Here is a 19,570-nt window from a genome sequence, read left to right on the forward strand (position 1 = left end):
GTAACATTCACACAACTGCCAGGCAACGACCATCTCAAGCAGAAGAGAATCTAACCATCTCCCCTCAGCATTCAGCGCATTACCATCGCTGAATCCCCCATCATCAACCTCCTAGGGGTTACTATTGACCATAAACTTAACTGGACCAGGCATATAAATACTGCTGCCACAAGACCAGGTCAGAGGTTGGGAACTCTGCAGAGAATCACTCACCTCCTGACTCCCCAAAGCCTGTTCACCATCTACAAGGCACAAGTCAGGAGTGTGATGGAATACTCTCCACTTGCCTGGATGGGTGCAGCTCCAACAACACTCAAGAAGCTCGACACCATCCAGGACAAAGCAGCCCGCTTGATTGGCACCCCATCCACAAACATTCCTCCACCACCGACGCACAGTGGCAGCAGTGTGTACCATCTACAAGATGCACTGCAGCAATGCACCAAGGCTCCTTAGACAGCACCTTCCAAACCCGTGACCTCTACCATCTAGAAGAACAAGGGCAGCATATGCATGGGAACACCACCACCTGCAAGTTTCCCTCCAAGTCACACACCATCCTAACTTGGAACTATATCGCCGTTCCTTCATCGTCACTCGATCAAAGTCCTGTTACTCCCTCCTTTACAGCGATGTCTGTGTACCTCGACCAGATGGACTGCAGTAGCTCACGACCACCTTCTCAAGGGATGGGCAATAAATGCTGGCCTTGCCAGTGCTGTGCACATCCCATGAACGAATAAAAACACAACATACACAAACAAACTGGCACATACAAAGAGACATACATGGAAACAAACACATATACACACACGAATAGACACATCCATGCATACAAAGAACAAAGAACAAAGAACAAAGAACAAAGAACAGTACAGCACAGGAACAGGCCATTCGGCCCTCCAAGCCTGCACCGATCTTGATGCCTGCCTAAACTAAAACCTTCTGCACTTCCGGGGACCGTATCCCTCTATTCCCATCCTATTCATGTATTTGTCAAGATGCCTCTTAAACGTCATTATCGTACCTGCTTCCACCACCTCCCCCGGCAGCAAGTTCCAGGCACTCACCATCCTCTGTGTAAAGAACTTGCCTTGCACGTCCCCTCTAAACTTTGCCCCTCTCACCTTAAACCTATGTCCCCTAGTAACTGACGCGTTGCCAGCGGAGGTGGTAGACGCGGGCATGATAGCGTCTTTTAAGATGTATCTGGACAGATACATGAATGGGCAGGAAGTAAAGAGATACAGACCCTTAGAAAATAGGCGACAGGTTTAGATAGAGGATCTGGCTCGGCGTAGGCTTGGAGGGCCGAAGGGCCTGTTCCTGTGCTGTAATTTTCTTTGTTCTTTGTTCCACCCTGGGAAAAAGCTTCTGACTATCCACTCTGTCCATGCCGCTCATATCTTTGTAAACCTCTATCATGTCATCCTTCCACCTCCGTCGTTCCAATGAAAACAATCCGAGTTTATCCAACCTCTCCTCATAGCTAATGCCCTCCAGACCAGGCAACATCTTGGTAAACCTCCTCTGTACCCTCTCCAAAGCCTCCACGTCCTTCTGGTAGTGTGGCGACCAGAATTGCACACAATATTCTACGTGTGGCCTAACCAAGGTTCTGTACAACTGCAACATGACTTGCCAATTTTTATACTCTATGCCCCGACCGATGAAGGCAAGCATGCCGTATGCCTTCTTGACTACCTTATCCACCTGCGTTGCCACTTTCAGTGACCTGTGGACCTGTACGCCCAGATCTCTCTGCCTGTCAATACTCCTAAGGGTTCTGCCATTTACTGTATATTTCCCACCTGCATTAGATCTTCCAAAATGCATTACCTCACATTTGTCCGAATTAAACTCCATCTGCCATTTCTCCTCCCAAGTCTCCAACCGATCTATATCCTGCTGTATCCTCTGACAATCCTCATCATTATCCGCAACTCCGTCAACCTTTGTGTCGTCCGCAAACTTACTAATCAGACCAACTACATTTTCCTCCAAATCATTTATATATACTACAAACAGCAAAGGTCCCAGCACTGATCCCTGCGGAACACCACTAGTCACAGCCCTCCATTCAGAAAAGCACTCTTCCACTGCTACCTTCTGTCTTCTGTGACCGAGCCAGTTCTGTATCCATCTTGCCAGCTCACCTCTGATCCCGTGTGACTTCACCTTTTGTACCTGTCTGCCATGAGGGACCTTGTCAAAGGCTTTACTAAAGTCCATATAGATAACATCCACTGCCCTTCCTTCATCAATCATCTTTGTCACTTCCTCAAAAAACTCAATCAAATTAGTGAGACACGACCTCCCCTTCACAAAACCATGCTGCCTCTCGCTAATAAGTCCATTTGATTCCAAATGGGAGTAAATCCTGTCCCGAAAAATCCTCTCTCACAATTTCCCTACCACTGATGTAAGGCTCACCGGCCTATAATTTCCTGGATTATCCTTGCTACCCTTCTTAAACAAAGGAACAACATTGGCTATTCTCCAGTCCTCTGGGACCTCACCTGTAGCCAATGAGGATGCAAAGATTTCTGTCAAGGCCCCAGCAATTTCTTCCCTTGCGTCCCTCAGTATTCTGGGGTAGATCCCATCAGGCCCTGGGGACTTATCTACCTTAATGCTTTGCAAGACACCCAACACTTCCTCCTTTTTGATAATGAGATGACTGAGACTATCTACACTCCATTCCCTAGACTCATCATCCACCAAGTGGGTTTCCTCCAGGTGCTCCGCTTTCCTCCCACAGCCAAAAGCCTTGCAGGTTGATAGGTGAATTGGCCATTATAAATTGCCACTTGTATAGGTAGGTGGTAGGGGAATATAGGGACAGGTGAGGATGTGGTAGGAATTTGGGATTAGTGCAGGATTAGTATAAATGGGTGGTTAATGGTCGGCACAGATTCGGTGGGCCGAAGGGCCTGTTTCAGTGCTGTATCTCTAAATCCAAATCTAAATCTAAAGTCCTTCTCTTTGGTGAATACGGATGCAAAGTACTCATTTAGTACCTCGCCCATTTCCTCTGGCTCCACACATAGATTCCCTTTTCTGTCCTTTAGTGGGCCAACCCTTTCCCTAGTTACCCTCTTGCTCTTTATATATGTATAAAGAGCCTTGGGATTATCCTTAATCCTGTTTGCCTATGACTTTTCATGACCCCTTTTAGCCCTCCTGACTCCTTGCTTAAGTTCCTTCCTACTGTCTTTACGTTCTCATAGATGTTTGTAAGAACTGCAAGAACAACTATGACACTTCAATACCCGCTGATCGTTATCATTGAACCATTAATGAAGTCCTTATGTTGTTGGTTCAATTTGCTTTGATGTTGTGACCAGGTCTCCCTGATTTCTCCATATGAAACTTCATTACATGATTTATTAAATCATAATTTAAACTGATATAAAACAGCACAATCTTTTCAATTATTCGAAGTATAAAACTCCTGTATTAGTGCTGGCAATTCGACACAAGTTGGATTTTTCTGTCAAACTTACTCTGTCCGGCACCTTATATACTGGCCATTTTCATCCTTGCCACAGTTCCCAAAATCATTTCCTTGTTTATTTGTAACGGCGTAACAAACTTCTTCAGCAGACCTCGCACCTGTCAGAGAGAAAGTGGGAGAATTACAGAGATTCTACAGAACCGAAACTGGCCATTACGTCCTAACTGGTCCATGTCATTTGAACCTCCTCCCCAGCCTGCCCCCACTGAGAAGGAGAAGGGGTATTGGAGAATGTGACTCACAGCGGAACAGAATGTCTGAAATGGAGAGAACAAGACAGGCAAAGCAATTGACTAAAATACAACAACAATAGCTTGTATTTATATACCACCTTGACTGCAATAAAACATCCCAAGGAGGTATTATAAAACAAAATATGGCACTGAGCCACATAAGGACATATTAGGGCAGACGATCAAAGGCTTGGTCAAAGAGGTAGGTTGTAAGAAGCATCATAAAGCAGGAAAGTGAGGTGGAGAGGGAATTTCAGAGCTTGGGCTAGAAACAAGAAACCTCCTGCTTTACTTGCTTAAAGCCTTCTACATTTCTAATATTTGCCAGTTCTGAAGAAGGATCACTGATCTGAAACGCTAACTCTGCTTCTCTCGCCACAGACGCTGCCAGACCTGCTGAGTATTTCCAGCATTTCTTGTTTTTATTTCAGATTTCCAGTATCTGCAGTATTTTGCTTTTATTCACAGTTTGGGGTCTAGGCAGCTGAAGGCACGGTCACCAAGGGTGGAGCGATTAAGATCAGGGATATTCAAGAGGATGAATTAGTGGAGTGCCGATATCTCGGAGGTTGTGGGGCTGAAGGAGGTTACAGAAATAGGGAGAGGTGAGGCCATGCAGGAATTTGAAAACAAGGATGGGAATTTTAAAATTGAGGCATTGTTTCAGTCAGTTTCAGTCGGAAAGCACAGCGGTGTTGGCATTTGGTGTGAGTTAGGACATGGGCAGCAGAATTTTGGATGACCTCAAGTTTATGGAGGGTAGAATGTGTGAAGCTGGCCAGCAGTGTGATAGAATCGTCAAGTGTGGAGGTAACAAAGGTGTAGATGAGGGCTTCAGCAGCAGAAGAGCTGAGGTGGGGAGAAGGCAGAGACAGTGATGTTAAGGATATGGAAATAAGCAGTCCTAGTGACATGGATATGTGGTTGAAAACTCATCTCAGGATCAAATAAGACAGCAAGCTTGTGAACAGTTGAGTTCAGTCTCAGACAGTTGCGAGTGACAGGGATGGATTTGGTAGATAGGGAGTGGAATTTGTGGTGGGGACTGAAGACAATGGATTCAGTCTTCCCAATATTTAACTCAGAATAAAATGCAAGCCTTTTAAAGCCAACACTAAGATGCTAATCCCCACTCCACCCACTGCATTTGTTTGGCACTTCCAGTCACAATTTAGGTAAAAGTAAACAGAGTGGGTCAGGAAGGTATATAGAGATTAACAAAGTTAATAGAATATGAGTGAATAAGGTTACATCACAGAAAAACAGAAAAAAGGTCAAAGCTAAAGACACCAAATCTAAAAACATGGAGCATTTGCAATATAATTGATGAATTAATCGCACAGATAGAAATAAATAAGTTTGATTGATTACAGAAACATACGAACATAAGAAATAGAACAATTTGGCCCTTTGAGTCTGCACTGCCATCCAATAATATCATGGCTGATCCAATTCAACTCCATCTTTCCACACTATCCCCATAGTGTATAGCATATAGTACGCCAGGTATGGCCTCATCAAAGTCTTGTGTAATCAAAGTAAGACTTCAATAGTCTTATACTCTAATGCCTTTGTAACAAAACTAACATACCATGTGACATCCTAATCGTTTGCTCTTCCTGCGCATTATCTCATCGTTTACTTTCCGACCTAACTTTGTATTGTCAGTAAAACTTGGATACATTACACTCGGTCCCCTCATCTAAATCATTAATATAAATTGTAAATAGCTGAGGCCCAAGTACCCTGCTAGTTACAGTCTGCCAACCAGAAAATGTCCCATTCATTCATATTCCCTGTTTTCTGTCCATTAACCAACCTCAATCCCTGCAAATATGTTACCCCCCAATCTCATGAGTCCTAATTTTGTGTAATAACCTTTTGTGTGGCACATTATCAAATTCTTTTTCAGACTCCAAATAGACAACAAATACTGGTTCCCTCATATCCATCCGATTAGTTACATCCTTAAAAACTCTAGTCGATTTATCAAACACGATTTCCCTTTCACAAATATAAAAGCAAAATACTGCGGATGCTGGAAATCTGAAATCAAAACAGAAAGTGCTGGAAATACTCAGTCGGTCAGGCAGCCAATGCCGAGCATTTCCAGCACTTTCCGTTTGTAATTCCCTTTCACAAATAGTTTTGACTGTGTTTAATCATATGATTTTCTAAGTCCCTGTTAGCACTTCCCTAATAATAGATTCTACCATTTTTCTTACTACTGATGTTAAACTAACTTGACCTATTGTTTCCATTTTGCTCTTTCTCCTTTTTAAAAATCAGGATTATGATTTCTACCTTCCAGTCCTTGGGAACTTTGAAGTTCTTGAAGTTTTGTTCTTCTCTCTGACAGGTTATTGACCTGAAATGTTAACTCTCATCTTGCCTGACCTGCTGAATATTTCCAGAATTTTCTGTTTCCATTTCCTTGCTTTTGTACCCCTATTGGGGGAATTTTATGCTCTCTCCCTTGGTGGATTTGGAAGCAGGGAAAGCATCAAATCAGCTGGGATGATGGCTTTCCCGCCTCTGCTGACATTAAGTCCGGGGCAGGTAGGCCTGTGAATGGCCTCCCCAGCCTGCCACTCATTGGTTTTTTTATTATTTCTTCCTGGGATGTGGGCGTCGCTGGCCAGGCCAGCATTTATTGCCCATCCCTAATTGCCCTTGAGAAGGTGGTGGTGAGCTGCCTTCTTGAACTGCTGCAGTCCATTTGGGGTAGGTACACCCACAGTGCTGTTAGGAAGTGAGTTCCAGGAATTTGACCCAGCAATTAATGCCCAATTAAGGGCCTCATCCTACTGCTACCAGAATTAGCCCAGCAGCGGATGGGTCTGTCACCGCACAGGGAGCACGGCAAGAAAAACCGGGTGGACTGCCTGCTGGCTTTGTTGGGGGTCTCTTGTTAAAAGGCACTCAGTGCCTGATCAAGGGACCTGGCATTGGGAAGGGGGTGGGGGGGGTCTGCTGGGAGCCACCCTCATGCCTATCCGTCCTATACCCTCCTCACACACAGCCCCCAGCCTGCGAGACCCCTCCTGCCCTGACCTACTTGTGGCCTGGGTCCGGCACCACTCCTGGGCCTTTGGTTGGTGCTCCACCAGCAGCAGCCACTGCCTCTGTGGTGGCACTGCTCAGTTAAAGAGCTGCTGGCGTCTGATTGCCCGACAGAGGGGGGGGGGGGGGAACATCCGTCACTGAGGTCCTTGATCCTGTGGAAGGCCTGCTTCAGGAGGCACATGATTCAGCGGGCCTCCCACACAAGGGGTAACGCAGGGTTCTCATCCACACTTTTGCCGGAGATCAAGACCCTCATCGCCCGGATAAAATCCCGGCCAATGCCTCTATTTATAAAAACCAGGATCCTGTGTACCTCATTAACCACTTTCTCAACCTATCCTGACATCTTCAACGATTTGTGCACATATACCTTCAGGTCCCTAGACTGCCAGAAGGCATAAGGTGTCACACAAAAGGTTAATACACAAGGTAAGATCATATGGGGTTAGGGGTAATTTATTATCTTGGATAGAGGATTGGCTAACCAACAGAAAACAGAGAGTTGGGATAAATGGGTCCTTTTCTGGTTGGCAGATGTAACTAGTGGGGTGCCACAGGGTTCGGTCCTCGGCCTCAACTATTTACAATCAATATAAATGACCTGGATGCAGGGATAGAAGGTACTATAGCCAAATTTGCAGATGACACTAAAATAGGTGAGATAGTAAGTTGCAATAAAGAAATAAAAAATTTACAAATGGATATGGATAGGTTAGGTGAATGGGCCAAAATTTAGCAGATGGAGTTTAACGTGGATAAGTGTGAGATTATCCATTTTGGTCAGAAGAATAGAAAGGCAAATTATTATCTAAATGGAGAGAAACTTCAGAGTGCCTCAGTGCAGAGGGATCTGGGTGTCCTCGTGTATGAATCACAGAAAACTAGTATGCAGGTACAGCAGGTAATAAGGAAGGCAAATGGAATTTTGACATTTATTGCTAAAGGAATAGAGTATAAAAGTAGGGAAGTGTTGCTGCAACTGTACAAGGCATGAGTGAGACTGTACCTGCAGTATTGCATACAGTTTTGGTCCCCTTACTTGAGGAGGGATGTAGTTGCATTGGAGGCAGTTCAGAAGAGGTTCACTAGATTGATTCCAGAGATGAGGGGTTTGTCTTATGAAGAAAGATTGAGCAGTTTAGGCCTTTACTCTCTAGAGTTTAGAAGAATGAGAGGAGATCTAAGAACCAAGAACAAAGAACAAAGAACAGTACAGCACAGGAACAGGCCATTCGGCCCTCCAAGCCTGCGCCGATCTTGATGCCTGCCTAAACTAAAACCTTCTGCATTTCCGGGGACCGTATCCCTCTATTCCCATCCTATTCATGTATTTGTCAAGATGCCTCTTAAACGTCATTATCGTACCTGCTTCCATCACCTCCCCCGGCAACAAGTTCCAGGCACTCACCACCCTCTGTGTAAAGAACTTGCCTCGAACATCCCCTCTAAACTTTGCCCCTCTCACCTTAAACCTATGTCCCCTAGTAACTGACTCTTCCACCCTGGGAAAAAGCTTCTGACTATCCACTCTGTCCATGCTGCTCATAACTTTGTAAACCTCTATCATGTCGCCCCTCCACCTCCGTCGTTCCAGTGAAAACAATCCGAGTTTATCCAACCTCTCCTCATGGCTAATGCCCTCCAGACCAGGCAACATCCTGGTAAACCTCCTCTGTACCCTCTCCAAAGCCTCCAAGTCCTTCTGGTAGTGTGGCGACCAGAATTGCATGCAATATTCCAAGTGTGGCCTAACTAAAGTTCTGTACAGCTGCAGCATGACTTGCCAATTTTTATACTCTATGCCCCGACCGATGAAGGCAAGCATGCCGTGTGCCTTCTTAACTACCTTATCCACCTGCGTTGCCACACAAATAAAAAAAAAAATTGGGCCTATACTCTACAGTTAGACAGATGAGCGGTTATAAGCAGTTAAGAATGGTCTTTACGAGCAGCTGTCTTGACCCAGTCACGGTGAAGTGAATGAGTCCAGGTGTGAGGACCTGCCCTTTGATGTCGGCTGCTCTCCTCTAGGAAAGTCCCACGCTGTCACTTTCCTTCAGACTCTATCAGCAAGGTCACCATGAACTCACAGGGAATTGTGGGTGCTTTGAGGCTCAGGGCTCCATCCAATCACATACGTACACTTGACGTAGCTCATGCTCAGTGTGACTGTGGTGTAATGTTATGGAAGATTCTGGTAGCCTGTACTCACTATCACCCCAAATCTCCTGGCACTGTTCATCCACAGACTGACAGGTCCCATCGTTGCAGTATCGGTTTCCATTGTTGCATGTGTGGCCATCTTTCAGATACACATTGTCGGGACAATCCGAGGAGCTGCCTGTACAGAACTCTGGCAAGTCGCATTCTCCCCTCAACGGTCGACAAACTGTGCCCGCTGGAAGAAACTGCAGAATAAAGGCAGCAATAAAATATGCTGACATCTTAATTGGCAATTTTTCTGGCAGGGGTAAGAGTAAGTTCAAATTAAATCTGTAAACTCCTGGATATTTTTGATCAGCGATAGTGCGAGCCAGGGGGCAGCTGGGATGGTAAGTTTCAGTATAAAGTACTTACCTCGCGATTCGGCGGACGCGGACACGGGGACTGCTGGGTAAGTGAACTTATATATTTGGGCAGTGGCTAAACCCGAAACTGTAAGGTAAGGTTTTCCTTTATTTTTACTTAATCTCTGTGTCAATTTAGAGCAGAGGGGATGGAAGCTAGGGCAGTTGCATGCTCCTCTTGCAGGATGTGGGAGGTGAGGGTCACCACTGGTGTCCCTGCTGACTTCACCTGTGAGAAGTGCACCCAACTCCAGCTCCTCGCAGATCGCGTTAGGGAACTGGAGCTGGAGCTGGATGAACTTCGGATCATTCAGGAGGCTGAGGGGGTGATAGCGAGCAGTTATAGGGAAGTAGTGACACCTAAGTTACAGGATAAAGGTAGCTGGGTGACCGTCAGGGGAGGGAAAGGGAATAGGCGCACAGTGCAGGGATCCCCTCTGGCCGTTCCCCTCAATAATAAGTATACCGTTTTGGATACGGTTGAGGGGGACGACCGACCAGGGGAAAGCCACATTGGCCAGGTCTCTGGCACTGAGCCTGGCCCAGTGGCTCAGAAGGGAAGGGGGGAGAATAGGAGAGCGATAGTAATAGGAGATTCAATGGTTAGAGGAACAGACAGGAGATTCTGTGGTCGCGAACGAGACTCCCGGATGGTATGTTGCCTCCCGGGTGCCAGGGTCAGGGATGTCTCGGATCGAGTCTACAGGATTCTTAAGGGGGAGGGGGAGCAGCCAGAGGTCGTGGTACATATCGGTACCAATGACATAGCTAGGAAAAGGGATGAGGACCTGAAAAGCAAATATAGGGAGTTAGGTTGGAAGCAAAAAGGCAGGACGAGCAGAATAGTAATCTCAGGATTGATATCGGTGCCACGTGCTAGTGAGGCTAGAAACAGAGAGCGAGTGCAGCTGAACACGTGGCTACAGAGCTGGTGTAGGAGGGAGGGCTTCAGATATGTGGATCATTGGGATACTTTCTTGGGAAGGTGGGACCTGTACAAGAAGGACGGGTTGCATCTGAACTGGAGGGGCACCAATATCCTGGGTGGGAGGTTTTGCTAGCGCTCTTTGGGAGGGTTTAAACTAGTTTGGCAGGGGGATGGGAACCGGAGCTACAGATCAGTGGATGGGGTAGCTGTTGAAGTGCAGAGAGTCTGTGAGGAAGGTTAGACAGTTGACAGGGCAAAGTTGCAGCCAACACGAAGGTTGCTGGAGTTGTGGATAGTGTGGAAGGCTGTTGTAGGTTGCAACGGGACATTGACAGGATGCAGAGCTGGGCTGAGAAGTGGCAGATGGAGTTCAACCTGGAAAAGTGTGAAGTGATTCATTTTGGAAGGTCGAATTTGAATGTAGAATACAGGCTTAAAGACAGGATTCTTGGTAGTGTGGAGGAACAGAGGGATCTTGGGGTCCATGTCCATAGATCGCTCAAAGTTGCCACCCAAGTTGATAGGGTTGTTAAGAAGGCGTATGGTGTGTTGGCTTTCATTAACAGGGGGATTGAGTTTAAGAGTCGCGAGGTTATGCTGCAGCTCCAAAAAGCCATGGTTAGACCACACTTGGAATATTGTGTTCAGTTCTGGTCACCTCATTAGAGGAAGGATGTGGAAGCTTTAGAGAGGGTGCAGAGGAGATTTACCAGGATGCTGCCTGGACTGGAGAGCATGTCCTATGAAGAAAGATTGAGGGAGCTGGGGCTTTGCTCATTGGAGCGAAGAAGGATGAGAGGTGACTTGATAGAGGGGTACAAGATGATGAGAGGCATAGATAGAATGGATAGCCAGAGACTTTTTCCCAGGGTGGAAAGGGCTATCACCAGGGGGCATAATTTTAAGGTGATTGGAGGAAGGTTTTGGGGAGATGTCAGAGGTAGGTTCTTTACACAGAGAGTGGTGGGTGCGTGGAATGCACTGCCAGCGGTGGTAGTAGAAGCAGATACATTCGGGACATTTAAGCGACTCTAGGATAGAACATAGAACATAGAACATTACAGCGCAGTACAGGCCCTTCAGCCCTCGATGTTGCACCGACCTGTGAAACCATCTGACCTACACTATTCCATTTTCATCCATATGTCTATCCAATGACCACTTAAATGCCCTTAAAGTTGGCGAGTCTACGACTGTTGCAGGCAGGGCGTTCCACGCCCTTACTACTCTGTGTGAAGAAACTACCTCTGACATCTGTCCTATATCTATCACCCCTCAACTTAAAGCTATGTCCCCTCGTGTTTGTCATCACCATCCGAGGAAAAAGGCTCTCACTATCCACCCTGTCCAACCCTCTGATTATCTTATATGTCTCTATTAAGTCACCTCTTCTCCTCCTTCTCTCTAACGAAAACAACCTCAAGTCCCTCAGCCTTTCCTCGTAAGACCTTCCCTCCATACCAGGCAACATCCTAGTAATTCTCCTCTGCACCTTTTCCAAAGCTTCCACATCCTTCCTATAATGCGGTGACCAGAACTGCACGCAATACTCCAGGTGCGGCCGCACCAGAGTTCTGTGCAGCTGCAGCATGACCTCGTGGCTCCTAAACTCGATCCCCCTACTAATAAAAGCTAACACACCATATGCCTTCTTAACAGCTCTATTAACCTGGGTGGCAACTTTCAGGGATTTATGTACCTGGACACCAAGATCTCTCTGCTCATCTACACTACCAAGAATCTCCCCATTAGCCCAGTATTCTGCAATCCTGTTACTCCTTCCGAAGTGAATCACCTCACACTTTTCCGCATTAAACTCCATTTGCCATCTCTCAGCCCAGCTCTGCAGCCTATCTACGTCCCTCTGTAACCTACAACATCCTTCGGCACTATCCACAACTCCACCGACCTTCGTGTCATCTGCAAATTTACTAACCCACCCTTCTACACCCTCATCCAGGTCATTTATAAAAATGACAAACAGCAGTGGCCCCAAAACAGATCCTTGCGGTACACCACTAGAAACTATACTCCAGGATGAACATTTACCATCAACCACCACCCTCTGTCTTCTTTCAGCTAGCCAATTTCTGATCCAAAGCACTAATTCACCTTCAATCCCATACTTCTGTATTTTCTGCAATAGCCTACCATGGGGAACTTTATCAAACGCCTTACTGAAATCCATATACACCACATCCACGGCTTTACCCTCATCCACCTGTTTGGTCACCTTGTCAAAAAACTCAATAAGGTTTGTGAGGCACGACCTACCCTTCACAAAACCATGCTGACTATCTCTAATGAACTTATTCTTTTCAAGATGATTATAAATCCTATCTCTTATAACCTTTTCCAACATTTTACCCACAACCGAAGTAAGGCTCACAGGTCTATAATTACCAGGGCTGTCTCTACTCCCCTTCTTGAACAAGGGGACAACATTTGCTATCCTCCAGTCTTCCGGCACTATTCCTGTCGACAATGACGACAAAAGAATCAAGGACAAAGGCTCTGCAATCTCCTCCCTGGCTTCCCAGAGAATCCTAGGATAAATCCCATCTGGCCCAGGGGACTTATCTATTTTCACACTTTCCAAAATTGCTAACACCTCCTCCTTGTGAACCTCAATCCCATCTAGCCTGGTAGTCTGTATCTCAGTATTCTCCTCGACAACATTTTCTTTCTCTACTGTAAATACTGACGAAAAATATTCCTTTAACACTTCCCCTATCTCCTCCGATTCCACACACAACTTCCCACTACTATCCTTGATTGGCCCTAACCTATCTCTAGTCATTCTTTTATTCCTGATATACCTATAGAAAGCCTTAGGGTTTTCCTTGATCCTATCCGCCAATGACTTCTCGTGTCCTCTCCTTGCTCTTCTTATCTCTCCCTTTAGATCCTTCCTGGCTAGCTTGTAACTCTCAAGCGCCCTAACTGAGCCTTCACGTCTCATCCTAACATAAGCCTTCTTCTTCCTCTTGACAAGCTCTTCAACTTCTTTAGTAAACCCCGGCTCCCTCGCTCGACAACTTCCTCCCTGCCTGACAGGTACATACTTATCAAGGACACGCAGTAGCTGCTCCTTGAATAAGCTCCACATTTCGATTGTGCCCATTCCCTGCAGTTTCCTTCCCCATCCTACGCATCCTAAATCTTGCCTAATCGCATCATAATTTCCTTTCCCCCAGCTATAATTCTTGCCCTGCGGTATATACCTGTCCCTGCCCATCGCTAAGGTAAGCCTAACCGAATTGTGATGACTATCACCAAAGTGCTCACCTACATCTAAATCTAACGCCTGGCCGGGTTCATTACCCAGTACCAAATCCAATGTGGCATCGCCCCTGGTTGGCCTGTCTACATACTGTGTCAGAAAACCCTCCTGCACACACTGGACAAAAACAGACCCATCTAAAGTACTCGAACTATAGTATTTCCAGTCAATATTTGGAAAATTAAAGTCCCCCATAACCACTACCCTGTTACTCTCCCTCCTGTCAAGAATCATCTTTGCTATCCTTTCCTCTACATCTCTGGAACTATTTGGAGGTCTATAGAAAACTCCCAACAGGGTGACCTCTCCTCTCCTGTTTCTAACCTCGGCTCAGACTACCTCCGTTGACGAGTCCTCAAACGTCCTTTCTGCCGCTGTAATACTTTCCTTGATTAACAATGCCACACCCCCCCCTCTTTTACCATCTTCTCTGTTCTTAGTGAAACATCTAAATCCCGGAACCCGCAACATCCAAGGTACATGGATGATAGTAGAATGAAGGGGACGTAGGTAGTTTGATCCTGGAGTAGGTTAAAGGTTCGGCACAACATCGTGGGCCGAAGGGCCTGTACTGTGCTGTACTGTTCTATGTTCTATGTTCTATGTTCCTTTAGGGAAGGAAATCTGCCTTCCTTACCTGGTCTGGCCTACATGTGACTCCAGACTGACAGCAATGTGGTTAACTGCCCTCTGAAATGGCCGAGCAAGCCACTCAATTCAAGGGCAATTAGGGATGGGCAACAAATGCTGACCTAGTCAGTGACGTCCACATCCCATGAAAGAATTTTAAAAAATCAGGTCATAAGAATCATTACGGTACAGAAGGAGGATATTCAGCCCATCAAGTCCCTGCTGGTTCTCTGTAGAGCAATCTAGTCAATTGCATTCTCCTGCTGTATCCCCCTAGCCCTGTAAGTTTATCTCCCTCAAGTGCTTGTCCAATTTCCTTTTGAAATCATTCGTTGTCACCACGGTGAGTTCCAGGTCCTTACCAGTCACTACGTAAAGAATATTCTTCCTCACATCCTCGCTGCATCTCTTGCTCAAAACCTTAAATCCGTGTGACCTGTTCCTTGTCCCAATCAGCTGATGGGAACAGCTTTTCTTTGCCTATTCTATCTGAACCTGTCATAATCTTTGTATTCTCTGACAGATTTCCCCTCAATCTCCTTTGCTCCGAGGAGAACAATTCAGCTTCTCCAACCGAACCTTGTAGCTAAAATCCCTCATCCCTGGAACCATTCTGGTAAATCTCCTCTCACCCGCTTTTGTACTCAACACCTCTATTTATGAAGCCCAAGATCCCATATGTTTTACGAACCACTCTCTCAATATGACCTGCCACCTTCAGGGATCTGTGCACATACACTCCCAGGTCCTCTGTTCCTGCACACTCTTTCGAACTGTGCCATTGGGCTGGATTTTATAAGCCCGCCACCAAAATCGGCGAGAACAATGGTGGCCCGCCCGTGCGGACTGTACGGCAAACAGCCGCTGTGATTCCAAGCGCGGCGGCTCATTTAAATATCCAGGGCAGACCGCCCTCCCCCCTGCCCATCCCGATCACGTGGAAGGAGCTTGCTGTCTGTCCCTGTCAATAGCATCAGCTGCCTGTGTGCTGGAGCGGATGCTATTTCTAACGGGCTATTAGCCCTACCAGTAAATTAAAATATTTAAAGAAATATTGAATCAAAGTAAATAAATACATCTCTTTTGCCCCTCTCCCACCCCCACAATGTCAATTAAAGCAATTATCTGCCTTTCACCAAACCCCCTCCCTCTCCCCACTCCCCGCACATCGCGTTCGGACTTCAGGAGGCGATGGGAAAGTAATTAATGCAGATAAGTAAATTTATTTGAATATTTAAATGACGGTCTCGCCGCTGAGCGGTAGCGGGGAGGGGCCGCTACGAGGCCTTGCCGCTGTCGGCAATATCAGGACGAGCCCTGCTGTCATCGAGGTCTGTGGCGGGCTCATCCGAGGCAATCATCATGACCGCACCCGCTATGAATCCCAAAGTCTAGGCACCGAGAAAATCCATTTAGTCTAAATTGCCGCACCCTACCTTTTTTGCCAAAATGTATCACCTCCCCCTTCTCTGTATTAAATTCTATTGACCTATGTTCTTTGACCTTTTGTCCTCCCATGCTGCTAAAGAACAAAGAACACAGAAAATTACAGCACAGGAACAGGCCCTTCGGCCCTCCAAGCCTGCGCCGATCCAGATCCTCTATCTAAACATGTCGCCTATTTTCTAAGGGTCTATATCTCTTTGCTTCCTGCCCATTCATGTATCTGTCTAGATACATCTTAAAAGACGCTATCGTGCCCGCGTCTACCACCTCCGCTGGCAACGCGTTCCAGGCACCCACCACCCTCTGCGTAAAGAACTTTCCACGCATATCCCCCCTAAACGTTTCCCCCCTCACTTTGAACTCGTGACCCCTAGTAATTGAATCTCCCACTCTGGGAAAAAGCTTCTTGCTATCCACCCTGTCTATACCTCTCATGATTTTGTACACCTCAATCAGATCCCCCATCAACCTCCGTCTTTCTAATGAAAATAATCCTAATCTACTCAACCTCTCTTCATAGCTAGCGCCCTCCATACCAGGCAACATCCTGGTGAACCTCCTCTGCACCCTCTCCAAAGCATCTACATCCTTTTGGTAATGTGGCGACCAGAACTGCACGCAGTATTCCAAATGTGGCCGAACCAAAGTCTTATACAACTGTAACATGACCTGCCAACCTCGTACTCAATACCCCGTCCGATGAAGGAAATCATGTCGTCTGCCTTCTTGACCACTCTATTGACCTGCGTTGCCACCTTCAGGGAACAATGGACCTGAACACCCAAATCTCTCTGTACATCAATTTTCCCCAGGATTTTTCCATTTACTGTATAGTTCACTCTTGAATTGGATCTTCCAAAATGCATCACCTCGCATTTACCCTGATTGAACTCCATCTGCCATTTCTCTGCCCAACTCTCCAATCTATCTATATTCTGCTGTATTCTCTGGCAGTCCCCTTCACTATCTGCTACTCCACCAATCTTAGTGTCGTCTGCAAACTTACTAATCAGACCACCTATACTTTCCTCCAAATCATTTATGTATATCACAAACAACAGTGGGCCCAGCACGGATCCCTGTGGAACACCACTGGTCACACGTCTCCATTTTGAGAAACTCCCTTCCACTGCTACTCTCTGACTCCTGTTGCCCAGCCAGTTCTTTATCCATCTAGCTAGTACACCTTGGACCCCATGCGCCTTCACTTTCTCCATCAGCCTACCATGGGGAACCTTATCAAATGCCTTACTGAAGTCCATGTATATGACATCTGCAGCCCTTCCCTCATCAATCAACTTTGTCACTTCCTCAAAGAATTCTATTAAGTTGGTAAGACATGACCTTCCCTGCACAAAACCATGTTGCCTATCACTGATAAGCCCATTTTCTTCCAAATGGGAATAGATCCTATCCCTCAGTATCTTCTCCAGCAGCTTCCCTACCACTGATGTCAGGCTCACCGGTCTATAATTACCTGGATTATCCCTGCTACCCTTCTTAAACAAGGGGACAACATTAGCAATTCTCCAGTCCTCCGGGACCTCACCTGTGTTTAAGGATGCTGCAAAGATATCTGTTAAGGCCCCAGCTATTTCCTCTCTCGCTTCCCTCAGTAACCTGGGATAGATCCCATCCGGACCTGGGGACTTGTCCACCTTAATGCCTTTTAGAATACCCAACACTTCCTCCCTCCTTATGCCGACTTGACCTAGAGTAATCAAACATCTGTCCCTAACCTCAACATCTGTCATGTCCCTCTCCTCGGTGAATACCGATGCAAAGTACTCGTTTAGAATCTCACCCATTTTCTCTGACTCCACGCATAACTTTCCTCCTTTGTTCTTGAGTGGGCCAATCCTTTCTCCAGTTACCCTCTTGCTCGTTATATATGAATAAAAGGCTTTGGGATTTTCCTTAACCCTGTTTGCTAAAGATATTTCATGACCCCTTTTAGCAATCTTAATTCCTCGTTTCAGATTGGTCCTACATTCCCGATATTCTTTCAAAGCTTCGTCTTTCTTCAGCCTCCTAGACCTTATGTATGCTTCCTTTTTCCTCCTTGCCAGTCTCACAATTTCACCTGTCATCCATGGTTCCCTAATCTTGCCATTTCTATCCTTCATTTTCACAGGAACATGTCTCTCCTGCACGCTAATCAACCTCTCTTTAAAAGCCTCCCACATATCAAAAGTGGATTTACCTTCAAACAGCTGCTCCCAATCTACATTCCCCAGATCCTGCCGAATTTTGGTATAGTTGGCCTTCCCCCAATTTAGCACTCTTCCTTTAGGACCACTCTCGTCTTTGTCCATGAGTATTCTAAAACTTACGGAATTGTGATCACTATTCCCAAAGTAGTCCCCTACTGAAACTTCAACCACCTGGCCGGGCTCATTCCCTAACACCAGGTCCAGTATGGCCCCTTCCCGAGTTGGACTATTTACATACTGCTCTAGAAAATCCTCCTGGATGCTCCTTACAAATTCTGCTCCATCTGGACCTCTAACACGAAGTGAATCCCAGTCAATGTTGGGAAAATTAAAATCTCCTATCACCACCACCCTGTTGCTCCTACATCTTTCCATAATCTGTTTACATATTTGTACCTCTATCTCACGCTCACTGTTGGGAGGCCTGTAGTACAGCCCCAACATTGTTACCCCACCCTTCCTATTTCTGAGTTCTGCCCATATTGCCTCACTGCTCGAGTCCTCCATAGTGCCCTCCTTCAGCACAGCTGTGATATCCTCTTTGACCAGTAATGCAACTCCTCCACCCCTTTTACCTCCCTCTCTATCCCGCCTGAAGCATCAATATCCTGGGATATTTAGTTGCCAATCATGCCCTTCCCTCAACCAAGTCTCAGTAATAGCAATAACATCATACTCCCAGGTACTAATCCAAGCCCTAAGTTCATCTGCCTTACCTGCTACACTTCTTGCATTAAAACAAATGCACCTCAGACCACCAGTCCCTTTGCGTTCATCATCTGCTCCCTGCCTACTCTTCCCCTTAGTCACGCTGACTTCATTATCTAGTTCCTTACAGGCTTTAGTTACTACCTCCTTACTGTCCACTGACCTCCTCATTTGGTTCCCATCCCCCTGCCACATTATTTTAAACCCTCCCCAACAGCGTTAGCAAAAGCACCCCCAAGGACATTGGTTCCAGTCCGGCCCAGGTGTAGACCGTCCAATTTGTAATAGTCCCACCTCCCCCAGAACCGGTCCCGATGTCCCAAAAATCTGAACCCCTCCCTCCTGCACCATCTCTCAAGCCACGCATTCATCCTGACTATTCTTTCATTTTTACTCTGACTATCACGTGGCACTGGTAGCAATCCTGAGATTACTACCTCTGAGGTCCTACTTTTTAACTTGGCTCCTAACTCCCTAAATTCTGCTTGTAGGACCTCATCCCGTTTTTTACCTATATCATTGGTGCCTATGTGCACAATGACAACTGGCTGTTCACCCTCCCCTTTCAGAATGTTCTGCAGCCGATCTGAGACATCCCTGACCCGTGAACCTGGGAGGCAACATACCATTCGGGAGCCTCGTTTTCGACCACAGAACCGCCTATCTACTCCCCTTACAATCAAATCCCCTACGACTATAGCCCTTCCACTCTTTTTCCCGCCCTTCTGAACAGCAGAGCCAGCCACGGTGCCATGAACCTGGCTACTGCTGCCTTCCCCTGGTGAGCCATCTCCCTCAACAGTATCCAAAACGGTATACCTGTTTTGGAGGGAGATGACCGCAGGGGACACCTGCACTGCCTTCCTGCTCTTTCTCTGCCTTTTGGTCACCCATTCCCTTTCTCCCTCAGCAATCCTAATCTGCGGTGTGACCAATTCGCTAAACGTGCTATCCACAACCTCCTCAGCATCGGGCATGC

At 46.4% G+C, this 19,570-nt stretch overlaps 1 protein-coding gene across 1 annotated transcript in view; it reads right to left on the reverse strand.

Moving 5' to 3' along the window:
* The window catches only part of LOC137377639 (disintegrin and metalloproteinase domain-containing protein 12-like), a 561,477-nt gene that overhangs the window by 168,178 nt on the left and 373,729 nt on the right, over positions 1 to 19,570 (reverse strand). Inside the window, exons 14-15 of the mRNA XM_068047508.1 lie at positions 9,029 to 9,224; positions 3,507 to 3,615 (exon numbers count right to left, since the gene is read on the reverse strand). Of these exons, the coding sequence (XP_067903609.1) occupies positions 3,507 to 3,615; positions 9,029 to 9,224 (305 nt within the window). The remainder of the gene's footprint in view (positions 1 to 3,506; positions 3,616 to 9,028; positions 9,225 to 19,570) is intronic.

Source organism: Heterodontus francisci, chromosome 1, assembly GCF_036365525.1.
Source record: "Heterodontus francisci isolate sHetFra1 chromosome 1, sHetFra1.hap1, whole genome shotgun sequence".
NCBI classification, from domain to species: domain Eukaryota; kingdom Metazoa; phylum Chordata; class Chondrichthyes; order Heterodontiformes; family Heterodontidae; genus Heterodontus; species Heterodontus francisci.